Consider the following 14,537-nt stretch of genomic DNA (forward strand, 5'->3'; position numbering starts at 1 on the left):
GGGAGAGGGGAATTGAGAGAAACCGGGGGAGAGGGAATAGAGAGAAACCGGGGGAGAGGGGGATAGAGAGAAACTGGGGGAGAGGGGAATAGAGAGAAACCGGGGGAGAAGGGGATAGAGAGAAACCCGGGGAGAGGGGGATAGAGAGAAACTGGGGAGAGGGGGATAGAGAGAAACTGGGGAGAGGGGAATAGAGAGAAACCGGGGGAGAAGGGGATAGAGAGAAACCCGGGGAGAGGGGGATAGAGAGAAACTGGGGGAGAGGGGAATAGAGAGAAACCGGGGAGAGGGGATAGAGAGAAACCGGGGATAGGGGGATAGAGAGAAACCGGGGAGAGGGGAATAGAGAGAAACCTTGGGGGAGAGGGGAATAGAGAGAAACCGGGGAGAGGGGGATAGAGAGAAACTGGGGGAGAGGGGGTAGAGAGAAACCGGGGGATAGGGGGATAGAGAGAAACCGGGGGATAGGGGGATAGAGAGAAACTGGGGGAGAGGGGATTGAGAGAAACCGGGGAGAGGGGAATAGAGAGAAACCGGGGGAGAGGGGGATAGAGAGAAACTGGGGGAGAGGGGAATAGAGAGAAACTGGGGGAGAAGGGGATAGAGAGAAACCCGGGGAGAGGGGGATAGAGAGAAACTGGGGGAGGGGGAATAGAGAGAAACCGGGGGAGAGGGGGATAGAGAGAAACCGGGGATAGGGGGATAGAGAGAAACCGGGGGGACAGGGGAATAGAGAGAAACCGGGGGAGAGGGTGATAGAGAGAAACCGGGGAGAGGGGGATAGAGAGAAACTGGGGGAGAGGGGGATAGAGAGAAACCGGGGGATAGGGGGATAGAGAGAAACCGGGGATAGGGGGATAGAGAGAAACTGGGGGAGAGGGGGGGGAATAGAGAGAAACCGGGGAGAGGGGGATAGAGAGAAACCGGGGGAGAGGGGGATAGAGAGAAAGCGGGGGAGAGGGGGATAGAGAGAAACCGGGGGATAGGGGGATAGAGATAAACCGGGGGATAGGGGATAGAGAGAAACTGGGGGAGAGGGGAATAGAGAGAAACCGGGGGAGAGGGGGATAGAGAGAAACCGGGGGAGAGGGGGATAGAGAGAAACCGGGGGATAGGGGGATAGAGTGAAACTGGGGGAGAGGGAATAGAGAGAAACCAGGGGAGAGTGGGATAGAGAGAAACTGGGGGAGAGGGGGATAGAGAGAAACCGGGGAGAGGGGGGGAGAAACCGGGGGAGAGGGGAATAGAGAGAAACAGGGGAGAGGGGGATAGAGAGAAACCGGGGAGAGGGGGATAGAGAGAAACCGGGGGAGAGGGGATAGAGAGAAACCGGGGGAGAGGGGAATAGAGAGAAACAGGGAGAAGGGGATAGAGAGAAACTGGGGGAGAAGGGAATAGAGAGAAACAGGGAGAAGGGGATAGAGAGAAACCGGGGGAGAGGGAATAGAGAGAAACAGGGAGAGGGGGATAGAGAGAAGCTGGGGGAGAGGGGAGAGGGGAATAGAGAGAAACAGGGGGAGAGGGGGATAGAGAGAAACCGGGGGAGAGGGGGATAGAGAGAAACTGGGGGAGAGGGAGATAGAGAGAAACCGGGGGAGAGGGGAATAGAGAGAAACAGGGAGAAGGGGATAGAGAGAAACCGGGGGAGAGAGGGATAGAGAGAAACCGGGGGAGAGGGAGATAGAGAGAAACCGGGGGAGAGGGGGATAGAGAGAAACAGGTAGTGAAACAGGGAGATGTGTGATAGAAAGAAACCGGGGGAGAGGGGAATAGAGAGAAACAGAGGGAGAGGGGGTAGAGAGAAACCGGGGGAGAGGGGGTAGAGAGAAACAGGGAGTGAAACAGGGAGATGTGTGATAGAGAAAAACCAGGGGAGAGAGGGATAGAGAGAAACGGGGAGAGGGGGGTAGAGAGAAACAGGGAGAGGGGGATAGAGAGAAACAGGTAGTGAAACAGGGAGAGGGGGGATAGAGAGAAACAGGTAGTGAAACAGGGAGATGTGGGATAGAGAGAAAGCAGGGGAGAGGGGGATAGAGAGAAACCGAGGGACAGGGGGGAGAGAGAAACGGAGTGAAACAGGGAGATGTGGGATAGAGAGAAACCGGGGGGGAGAGGGATAGAGAGAAACAGGGAGAGGGGGGTAGAGAGAAACAGGGAGAGGGGGGTAGAGAGAAACAGGGAGAGAGGGGTAGAGAGAAACAGGGATAGGGGGTAGAGAGAAACAGGGAGAGAGGGGTGGAGAGAAACAGGGAGAGGGGGGTAGAGAGAAATAGGGAGTAAAACAGGGAGATGTGGGATATAGAGAAACAGGCAAATAGATGGCAAGATAAACAGAAAAGGAGACATGAAAATAGACCACAACATCCCAGCATCCCAAAGTCTCACAACAGCTCCTAAACCAGAGCCAGAGAACATGAAGCCCTACTGTACAATCACAGTAACGGTTGAAATTCTAAACAGGGATTTGAATTTGCTAATACTTTCCACTTATTCTCTCCCTCATTTGATGGAGTGTAACCACAGCATCCTGCCTTGGTGCGAGTCAGATGAATAAACTAGGACACAGGAATACATTGAGCAGAAATGAAATCAACCCATTTGTGAGTGTGGGACATTGTAAGGCTGCGTGACAGTTGTTATTTCTTGGCACAGGATGGAGGCAGCGAAGTGAGATATAGTGTATAAACAGGCTGGGCTGTCAGGGACCTGCCGGTTGGCAGGTCCCCAGTGTCTGCTGGTGCACCCTGCAAGGGAAGGCCGTCACGCTGACACATCCTGGCATGTCATTATCTGAGCTGAGAGGGCTGGGAGGGCTGCACTGGGGGCCGTCAGGGGGCTAGACCAGCTCAGCCAGCACACACTTTAATATCACTTAATAGCCTTCCATCCACTCCCACCACACTGTTGAGACAGCACAGCAGCTAGCCCAGTATCGGGCATTGAGTTTTGAGCTGCAGGAAACAGTGCAGACTCAACGCTCTCTGAGGAGCAGTAGCTGGGAGGAGAGTCGTGGAGATCATGATCAAATTATCCAGCCATGTAGTCTTCCCTGAGAGCACAGTGAATAGTAAATGGGTATCGTGTTCCCGAGTCCATGGCTCACTTCTCCAGCCATTACTGCTCTCAGCCACAATTGGACTGACTGTACTGGACCGTCTCCAAGCTAATAACCAAGGAAACGAGGAGGAGAGAGGAGACTTGTTGCTGCTGGTTACAGTAGTTTCTGACAATTGTTTATTGTTTACTACAACAGAAAGTGTTATAGTGTGTAATCTCTTCATGGAAACCTGAGCTAGTCATCATATTTCTGTGACTTTACATTAGATGTCAGATCACTGCAGGCGATAAGACGATCACCTTGCTTTCACACATGGTAAATTGGGCACTATCCATGAATCTCTGTGATATAAGGCCGCTGCTACATCTTTGCTGTCGTGGAAGCAATTTTGCACCTTTCTCATGTCCACATTAAATGTGAAATATTCTCAGTTTGTAGTAACCCCTCACAGTTTATTACTTTGCAAGTAAAATGGATCCCTGCCTAGAGAAAAGATTGCTATGACAACCCGACCATTCTCGCTAGCACACACATTGCTCTGTCTGTCTGTCTGTCTGTCTGTCTGTCTGTCTGTCTGTCTGTCTGTCTGTCTGTCTGTCTGCCTGCCTGCCTGTCTGCCTGTCTGTCTGTTTGCCTATGCATGTCCAGTACAGTATGAGTATGACTGAACTGACCCCTGCCTTGTGTTTTAATTGAAAGCCTACCCTAATGCCCTGTGTGCTGCATACCCCTGAGCTACGATAATGGTGCATCTCCTTGCTGCCGCCAACCACAGCATTGGCTTGCGTTCACTAATTAGATCTTGTCTTTTTGAAGTTTAGATGATCATATTTTTCCCAGCACATCCAGGATTAGAGATTGCTCATCAGCACTCTTTTTGTTCTGTGAGGAGTATTAGTCTCCCCCTAAACCAGTTCAAATGGATAGCAAGCAGAGGAAGATAAGAAAATAAATATATTAGGTATGGGGACTGACTGGACTAGGAGTAAAACAATTCTGGTCTGGGTGATTACGTTAGAGGTGTGAACTTCATCTCTCAGGATATGAATCAGAAATACTTTAATAACCTCATAAAGGGTTCTTCAGCTGTTCAAATAAGAGAACCCTTTTTGGTTCCAGTTAAAATGTGTTTCTGTTCCAGGTAGAACCCTTTGGGTTCAACATGGATCCCAAAAGGGTTCTACCCAGAACCAAAAGGCTTCTTCAAAGGATTCTCCTATGGGACAGCCAAAGAACCCTTTTAGGTTCTAGATAGAACCTTCTTATTCTAAGAGTGTGGCCACATTTTTTGAGTAACCTGGAATGTAACTGTAGAGGGAGACTGAATGTGTCTGAATTCAAATGACCTTGCTGTGTTCATGTGAACATCAAAACTACAATATAACAAAAAATTGTTTTAAATACATGAGCATGGAGATATCCTTTACTCAGGTCTACAGTAAACTGTGTGTAAACATGATGTAATCCCAACCTGCCGTATTCTAAAATAATCTACTGTGCCAATTTGCTTTTTAATATTTTGCACTGTCGAAATATCACCCACTGGCTGTCTTCCACAAATAGCTGAATTCAATTTTTTTAAATAACAAATCTGTTGTTCTGGTAATATTTTCTGTTACAGCAGAGTTCCCCAACTGGCGGCCCGGGCGCCAAATTTGCCCCACGGGTAGTTCTATTTGGCCCCCCCAAGTTTTCGGGGGGGGGGTATATAAACTCAGCAAAAAAAGAAATGTCTTCTCTCTTTATTTTGGCAGTTATTAAAACTTAGGACACAAAAGAGGCCTTTCTACTGACACCACAAGAAAGATGCCAGTAGAAAGGCCTCTTTAGTGCCCTAAGTTTTAATAACTGTGACCTTAATTGCCTACCATCTGTAAGCTGTTAGTGTCTTAACGACCGTTCCACAGGTGCATGTTCATTAATTGTTAATGGTTCATTGAACAAGCATGGGAAACAGTGTTTAAACCCTTTACAATGAAGATCTGTGAAGTTATTTGGATATTTATGAATTATCTTTGAAAGACAGGGTCCTGAAAAAGGGATGTTTCTTTTTTTGCTGAGTTTATATACAGTTGAAGTCAGAAGTTTACATTCACCTTAGCCAAATACTTTTAAACTTTTTCACAATTCCTGACATGTAGTCCTAGTAAAAATTCCCTGTCTTAGGTCAGTTAGGATCATCACTTTATTTTAAGAATGTGAAATGTCAGAATAATAGTAGAGAGAATGATTTATTTCAGTTTTTATTTGTTTCATTACATTCCCAGTGGGTCAGAGGTTTACATACACTCAATTAGTATTTGGTAGTATTGCCTTTAAACTTGGGTCAAAAGTTTCAGGTAGCCTTCCACAAGCTTCCCACAATAAGTTGTGTGAATTTTGGCTCCAAGTGATTTTTAATTGAAGAAATCTGTTCCCAAGTATTCCCACGGATATTAGAGAGACATGTGATAGTATATAAATGTAAGCAAGGTTTGAAATGATTCAGTTTTAGTCAAACATTACATCTGTTTAGGTTTAGGCTTCTTGCGGTCAATTTGCTGTCTATAAATTATTTGTAATTATGTTCCGGCCCCCGACCAACCGCTCAAGAACAAATCGGCCCTCACCACCCCCTCTTCTAGCTGTCCACACAGTAACACTGCTCACCACCCCCTCTTATAGCTGGCCCCACAGTGATAGTGCTCACCACCCCCTCTTCTAGCTGGCCACACAGTAACAGTGCTCACCACCCCCTCTTCTAGCTGGCCACACAGTAACAGTGCTGCCCACCACCCCCTCTTCTAGCTGGCCACACAGTGATAGTGCTCACCACCCCCTCTTCTAGCTGGCCACACAGTAACAGTGCTCACCAGCTGGCCACCCCTCTTCTAGCTGGCCACACAGTAACAGTGCTCACCACCCCCTCTTCTAGCTGGCCACACAGTGATAGTGCTCACCACCCCCTTTTCTAGCTGGCCACACAGTAACACTGCTCACCACCCCCTTTTATAGCTGGCCACACAGTGACACTGCTCACCACCCCCTCTTATAGCTGGCCCCACAGTGATAGTGCTCACCACCCCCTCTTCTAGCTGGCCACACAGTAACAGTGCTCACCACCCCCCTTTTCTAGCTGGCCACACAGTAACACTGCTCACCACCCCCTCTTATAGCTGGCCCCACAGTGATAGTGCTCACCACCCCCTCTTCTAGCTGGCCACACAGTAACAGTGCCCACCACCCCCTCTTCTAGCTGGCCACACAGTGATTGTGCTCACCACCCCCTTTTGATAGTGCTCACCACCCCCTTTTGGCCACACTAGCTGGCCACACAGTAACACTGCTCACCACCCCCTTTTCTAGCTGGCCACACAGTAACACTGCTCACCACCCCCTCTTATAGCTGGCCCCACAGTGATAGTGCTCACCACCCCCTCTTCTAGCTGGCCACACAGTAACAGTGCCCACCACCCCCTCTTCTAGCTGGCCACACAGTGATTGTGCTCACCACCCCCTTTTCTAGCTGGCCACACAGTAACACTGCTCACCACCCCCTCTTCTAGCTGGCCACACAGTAACACTGCTCACCTGGCCCCCAGTGATTGTGCTTATAGCTGGCCCCACAGTGATAGTGCTCACCACCCCCTCTTCTAGCTGGCCACACAGTAACAGTGCTCACCACCCCCTCTTCTAGCTGGCCACACAGTAACAGTGCCCACCACCCCCTCTTCTAGCTGGCCCCACAGTGATAGTGCTCACCACCCCCTCTTATAGCTGGCCCCACAGTGATAATGCTTACCACCCCCTCTTATAGCTGGCCCCACAGTGATTGTGCTCACCACCCCCTCGTATAGCTGGCCCCACAGTGATAGTGCTCACCACCCCCTCTTATAGACTGCTCTGTGGTTGTGCATAAAATCTTCTCTGCCATCCTGTCAGCAGATGCCTATGACCATAGGACGGCCAGCATGATTACCATATCTCTTCTCCTGCCTGGGCAGCTCTTCTCCTGATCTCCAACCCAAGCCTGCTTGTCTCCATCTCATGGGCCATAGTGGGATTACAGATGTCTGTCTCATTCTTCTCCTGATCTCCCAACCTGGGGATCTCCAACCCAACCTGAGATTACCATATCTCTTCTCCTGATCTCCAACCCAAGATTCTCCAAGTGGATTACCATCTCTTCTCCTGATCTCCAACCCAACCTGGGAGCTCTTCTCCTGATCTTCAACCCAACCTGGGATTACCATATCTCTTCTCCTGATCTCCAACCCAACCTGGGATTACCATATCTCTTCTCCTGATCTCCAACCCAGCCTGGGATTACCATATCTCTTCTCCTGATCTCCAACCCAACCTGGGATTACCATATCTCTTCTCCTGATCTCCAACCCAACCTGGGATTACCATATCTCTTCTCCTGATCTCCAACCCAACCTGGGATTACCATATCTCTTCTGCTGATCTCCAACCCAACCTGGGATTACCATATCTCTTCTCCTGATCTCCAACCCAACCTGGGATTACCATATCTCTTCTGCTGATCTCCAACCCAACCTGGGATTACCATATCTCTTCTCCTGATCTCCAACCCAACCTGGGATTACCATATCTCTTCTCCTGATCTCCAACCCAACCTGGGATTCCAACCCAACCTGGGATTATCTCTTCTCCTGATCTCCAACCCAACCTGGGATTACCATATCTCTTCTCCTGATCTCCAACCCAACCTGGGATTACCATATCTCTTCTGCTGATCTCCAACCCAACCTGGGATTACCATATCTCTTCTCCTGATCTCCAACCCAACCTGGGATTACCATATCTCTTCTCCTGATCTCCAACCCAACCTGGGATTACCATATCTCTTCTCCTGATCTCCAACCCAACCTGGGATTACCATATCTCTTCTCCTGATCTCCAACCCAACCTGGGATTACCATATCTCTTCTCCTGATCTCCAACCCAACCTGGGATTACCATATCTCTTCTCTGGGATTACCATATCTCTTCTCCTGATCTCCAACCCAACCTGGGATTACCATATCTCTTCTGCTGATCTCCAACCCAACCTGGGATTACCATATCTCTTCTCCTGATCTCCAACCCAACCTGGGATTACCATATCTCTTCTCCTGATCTCCAACCCAACCTGGGATTACCATATCTCTTCTCATGAAAGCAGTCTCCTCCGGCAATATGTAGCCAGCAACATTACTGGGAGTGATGTTTCAGCATTTCCTCCGTCCATCCAAAGAAAACAAAAATCATCTAAAAATGGAAAATGGAACAGCTTATTTACCACTGTAGTCTTGTTGCAGTGGGATCTGGAATGGTAGGAGCACATGGGCAGAGTGAGGCCTGTGTTATGTGCATCATACTATCCAGCAGTCCCAGAGGTTTTAACAGTGTGCTCTGATGAATGATCTTCCCTGCCAAGTTATTATTGGGTTCCATAACTCTTTATAGGAGAATATTACATTTGTGAGGTTTCTTACTAAATTTCCTGCTTCGGGAAAATATGCAGCTATACTAATAAAAATACACAAAACAATACCTCAATATAAACAATGAGTTCGATTTTGAGTCGCTGTTTAGTCTAAGTGGTGAATTTGTCACAGAATTCTATATTTTTCAGCTTTTCAGAAAACATCAGAGCACAGCAGAACATCTCACACCAATAGCCCACCAGTTGAAATTATTATGTTTTAGTCAAGCATCATATCTGTTTAGATAGAGGGAGAAATATTTCAACCCAGATAGACTAATTGAATCCAAGATCTGTCTCAACCTGATTAGAGAAAAGGGTCCATATTCATTGGTATGACCCAACCAAACCCATTGAGCCAATTTCCAACCATCTTCAATGTTCCTGGATAAGAGCTTTGTATTTCCTCATGTCAAAGAGAAGTAAAGTAAATGTATAAATATTTTAGGTTTAGGCCCCACTAAGGAGTTGCCTGGTTGTGAGAAGGAAGTGTTGTTTCATGCATTCACACGGTGTGATGATTAAAGCAGAACTTCTACACCTACGTCATGTGTTCCACTATCTTGTGGGTTGACAGATGAGATCTCCTGGAAGAGAGAGGAGCTTTGAGGTGTGTGTGTGTGTGTGTGTGTGTGTGTGTGTGTGTGTGTGTGTGTGTGTGTGTGTGTGTGTGTGTGTGTGTGTGTGTGTGTGTGTGTGTGTGTGTGTGTGTGCGCGCACATGCGCTGGCCTCTCATTAGGGAGAAGCAAGCAGGGCCCTTTGATGTCCTGAAGCGCACAGAGAAATCCATTGGGACAAGCCAACTACTTCACCCACTGAAGCGCTGTAGATTCTGGGGAAGGAGAGAGAGACAGGGGGACATATGCAGTACATGCCAAGGACCCGATATTACATTTCACTAAATCATTTGGGAGGGATTTTCTTTGTTTGTATTTCTTTGAATACACAAAATAGAAAAGAGCAGAACCAGGAATGGTTGGCCATGATAATGTGATAATAGTAGAGCCAGGAATGGTGGGCCATGATAATGTGATAATAGCAGAGCAAGGAATGGTGACTCGTGGGCCATGATAATGTGATAATAGCAGAGCCAGGAATGGTGGCTCGTGGGCCATGATAATGTGATAATAGCAGAGCCAGGAATGGTGACTCGTGGGTCATGATAATGTGATAATAGCAGAGCCAGGAATGGTGGCTCGTGGGCCATGATAATGTGATAATAGCAGAGCCAGGAATAGTGACTCGTGGGCCATGATAATGTGATAATAGCAGAGCCAGGAATGGTGACTCGTGGGCCATGATAATGTGGTAATAGCAGAGCCAGGAATGGTGGCTCGTGGGCCATGATAATGTGATAATAGCAGAGCCAGGAATGGTAACTGGTGGGTCATGATAATGTGATAATAGCAGAGCCAGGAATAGTGACTCGTGGGCCATGATAATGTGATAATAGCAGAGCCAGGAATGGTGACTCGTGGGCCATGATAATGTGATAATAGCAGAGCCAGGAATGGTGACTCGTGGGTCATGATAATGTGATAATAGCAGAGCCAGGAATGGTGACTGGTGGGCCATGATAATGTGATAATAGCAGAGCCAGGAATGGTGACTCGTGGGCCATGATAATGTGATAATAGCAGAGCCAGGAATGGTGACTTGTGGGCCATGATAATGTGATAATAGCAGAGCCAGGAATGGTGACTGGTGGGCCATGATAATGTGATAATAGCAGAGCCAGGAATGGTGACTGGTGGGCCATGATAATGTGATAATAGCAGAGCCAGGAATGGTGACTCATGGGTCATGATAATGTGATAATAGCAGAGCCAGGAATGGTGACTCGTGGGTCATGATAATGTGATAATAGCAGAGCCAGGAATGGTAACTGGTGGGCCATGATAATGTGATAATAGCAGAGCCAGGAATGGTGACTGGTGGGCCATGATAATGTGATAATAGCAGAGCCAGGAATGGTGACTGGTGGGCCATGATAATGTGTGATGTGTCACTGCTGCCATGCTGTGCGTAGCCCCAGCAGAAAATGATTGAGTTGTGTCTATCAAAGCTACAGCCTATGCTCTTTGTTTATCATACTGTACTCTCAATGTGGGGATAAGCAGCTATACCGTGCCCTTAGGAAAGTATTCAGACCCCTTGACTTTTTCCACATTTTGTTATGCTTAAGCGTTATTCCAAAATTGATTCTTTTTTTTATACATCTCAGCAATCTACACACAATGCCCTATAATGACAAAGTGAATGTATTAAAAATAAAGTATTCAGACCCTTTGCTATGAGACTCAAAATTGATCTCAGGTGCATCCTGTTTCCATTGATCATCCTTGAGATGTTTCTACAACTTGATTGGAGTCCACCTGTGGTAAATTCAATTGATTGAACATGATTTGGAAAGGCACACAGCTGTCTATATAAGATCCCACAGTTGACAGTGCATGTCAGAGAAAAAACCAAGCCATGAGGTTGAAGGAATTGTCTTTATAGCTCCGAGACAGGATTGTGTTGAGGCACAGATCTGGGGAAGGGTAGCAAAACATTTTCTGCAGCATTGAAGGACTCCAAGAACACAGTGGTCCCCATGATCCTTAAATGGAAGAAGTTTGGAACCCCCAAGAATCTTCCTAGAGCTGGCCGATTGGCCAAACTGAGCAATCGGGCGCTAAGGGCCTTGATCAGGGAGGTGACCAAGAACCCGATGGTCACTCTGACAGAGCTCTAGAGTTCCTCTGTGGAAATGGGAGAAACTTCCAGAAGGACAACCATCTCTGCAGCACTCCACCAATCAGGCCACTATGGTAGAGTGGCCAAATGGAAGCCACTCCTCAGTAAAAGGCACATGACAGCCTGCTGGGAGTTCTCCCAAAGGCGCCTACAGACTTTCAGACCATGAGAAACAAGATGCTCTGGTCTGATGAAACCAAGGTTTAACTCTTTGGCCTGAATGCCAAGTGTCACGTCTGGAGGAAACCTGGCACCATCCCTACAGTGAAGCATCGTGGTGGCAGCATCATGCTGTGGGGATGTTTTTCAGCGGCAGGGACTGGGAGACTAGTCAGGATCGAGGCAAGGATGAACAGAGTAAAGTATGTAGAGATCCTTGATGAAAACCTGCTCCAGAGCACTCAAGACTTCAGACTGGGGTGAAGGTTCTCCTACCAACATGACAATGACCCTAAGCACACAGCCAAGATGACGCAGGAGTGGCTTGGGGACGAGTCTCTGAATGTCCTTGAGTGGCCCAGCCAGAGCCCAAACTTGAACCCGATCCCCATCCATCCTGACAGAGTTTGAGAGGATCTGCAAAGAATTGGGAAACTCCCCAATTACAGGTGTGCCAAGCTTGTAGCGTCATATCCAAGAAGACTCAAGGCTGTAATTGGTTCCAGAGGTGATTCAACAAAGTAATGAGTAAAGGGTCTGAAGGTGATATTTATTTGTTAATTTTTTATAAATTAGCAAAAATTCAATAAAACCTGTTTTTGCTTTGTCATTATGGGGTATTGTGTGTAGATTGATCAGGGGGAAAAAATAATTCTATACATTTTTAATTAAGGCTGATACCTAACAAAATGTGGAAGAAGTCAAGCCATCTGAATACTTCCCGAAAGCACTGTAGCTATCGTGTCTCCATCCAATTGACCTCATATTCATGTGCTTCATCTCTTGTGTTGTCGAACGAAGGAATAATACAGTTTGCCTTGGTGAGAGATAATGGGGTTAAACATTGAACAAGAGAGTCGAGTGTGGCACTGTACTGCAGCGCCAGCTGTGCCATCAGAGACTCTGGGTTCACGCCCAAACTCTGTCGTAACTGGCCGCGACCGGGAGGTCCGTGGGGCGACGCACAATTGGCCTAGCGTCATACGGCTTAGGGAGGGCTTGGTCGGTAGGGATGTCCTTGTCTCATCGCGCACCAGCGACTCCAGTGGCGGGCCGGGCACAGTGCGCGCTAACCAAGGTTGCCAGGTGCACGGTGTTTACTCCGGCACATTGGTGCGGCTGGCTTCCGGGTTGGATGTGCACTGTGTTAAGAAGCAGTGCGGCTGGTTGGGTTGTGTATCGGAGGATGCATGACTTTCAACCTTCGTCTCTCCCGAGCCGTACGGGGGTTGTAGCGATGAGACAAGATAGTAGCTACTACAACAATTGGATACCATGAAATTGGGGAGAAAAAGGGGTAAAAAGTCACACACAAAAAAAAGAGAGTCGAGTGTTTCATGATAACAGGAAGGCATTGATACTGATACATTAGTCTTGATGGAGTAAGTTGTCGGTATCCTCACCCCAGGTCTACCCCAAGTAGACCCCAGATCTACCCCAATGTCATGACAGTAGGAAGCACTCTGCCAGAACTGTGCTGTTGTACAGCTGGGGTGTCTTACATTAAGACAGTATTTGCCGGCCTCCCGGGTGGCGCTGTACTGCAGCACCAGCTGTGCCACCAGAGACTCTGGGTTCGCGCCCAGGCTCTGTCGTAACCGGCCGCAACCGGGAGGTCCGTGGGGCGTCGCACAATTGGCCTACCGTCGTCTGGGTTAGGCCGGCAGGGATATCCTTGTCTCATCGCGCACCAGCGACTCCTGTGGCGGGCCGGGCGCAGTGCGCGCTAACCAAGGTTGCCAGGTGCACGGTGTTTCCTCCGACACATTGGTGCAGCTGACTTCCGGGTTGGAATGCGCGCTGTGTTAAGAAGCAGTGCAGCTTGGTTGGGTTGTGTTTTGGAGGACGCATGACTTTCGACCTTCGTCTCTCCCGAGTCCATACGGGAGTTGTAGCAATGAGACAAGATAGTAGCTACTAACAATTGGATACCACGAAATTGGGGAGAAAAGGGGGGTAAAATTAAACACAAAAAATTATATTATTTGCTTAATAAGCCCATCATTATTATTGTGGAGGGTAATGCAATGTGTGCTGAAAACCTCAATAGCTATATTAATGTAATGTTAATTTAAAAAAATAGTGGACCACAGACCTGTGAGAATATTCTTCACATATCTCTCTCCTACCAACTGCCTCATCAGCAGAAAACTCACATGGAGATGTCAGCGGCATTGTCTCTCTCTGTCTCTCTCTCTCTCTCTCTCTCTCTCTCTCTCTCTCTCTCTCTCTCTCTCTCTCTCTCTCTTCTCTCTCTCTCTCTCAGTGTGGAGGTGAGGAGAGGTGTAACCTGGGATTGATCACGTAACCCTGCTGTGTGCGTTTCTTTTTTTGTAAGGGAAGTCAATTATCGGGTTGCCAAATTGCTTGGTGCGGCCCCACTCGCAAAGCAGAAAAGGGCTAGGAGAATAATCGCGCTGCCCCCCAGGCTTACAAGCACGATAACTATAGTAGGGGGCAGGAGAGTTTCTGACACAGCTTACATTGTGGTGTTAATCAATTAGTGTACAGGTTAGCGTTGAGCTCTCTATAAACCTACACAGGTAGGGTGAGCTGCTCGCACTGTTTCCAACTTAGTAACTTCATAGCAGAAGTTGGCGGAAGCAGGGATGACCACCCTGTATAACAGTCTAACATCTGGATAGGTCAGGGGTCAAGAGGGTATTCTACACCTAGTTTGTAGAATCTCTATTTAACCCTGTGATGTTATATGCAAATCAGATTTCCAAATCAGATTTCCAGTATATCTTTACCTAACTCTGTCTGTTTATTCATTGTCTGTATGGCATGTATGCTTATTGTAGTTCTCTATGGGGATTAAATTGTGTTGACTGCATTGCATTCCTGCATATTATATACAGTAATTTCCATAATATGGTGATCCAGTGTTTTTCTTTTTCTCATCTTCCCTCTCTCGTAGGAGATTACGTTGTGCTGACAGTCTTCTTCGACTTGAGCAGAAGGATGGGTTACTTCACCATTCAGACCTACATCCCCTGCACTCTCATCGTTGTTCTCTCCTGGGTCTCCTTCTGGATCAACAAGGATGCTGTGCCTGCTAGAACATCCTTAGGTAACAACAAGCAAGGAAAATCGGGATAGGGTATTTA

General features: G+C 47.7%; 1 protein-coding gene across 3 annotated transcripts in view; it reads left to right on the top strand.

Moving 5' to 3' along the window:
- Nucleotides 1–14,537, top strand: part of LOC135550970 (gamma-aminobutyric acid receptor subunit gamma-2) — a 75,544-nt gene that overhangs the window by 39,004 nt on the left and 22,003 nt on the right. For all 3 annotated transcript variants that reach the window (XM_064982285.1, XM_064982286.1, XM_064982287.1), the window contains exon 7: nt 14,348–14,500. In XM_064982285.1, coding sequence (XP_064838357.1) covers nt 14,348–14,500 — 153 coding nt within the window. The remainder of the gene's footprint in view (nt 1–14,347; nt 14,501–14,537) is intronic.

This window comes from Oncorhynchus masou, chromosome 12 (assembly GCF_036934945.1).
Source record: "Oncorhynchus masou masou isolate Uvic2021 chromosome 12, UVic_Omas_1.1, whole genome shotgun sequence".
NCBI lineage: Eukaryota > Metazoa > Chordata > Actinopteri > Salmoniformes > Salmonidae > Oncorhynchus > Oncorhynchus masou.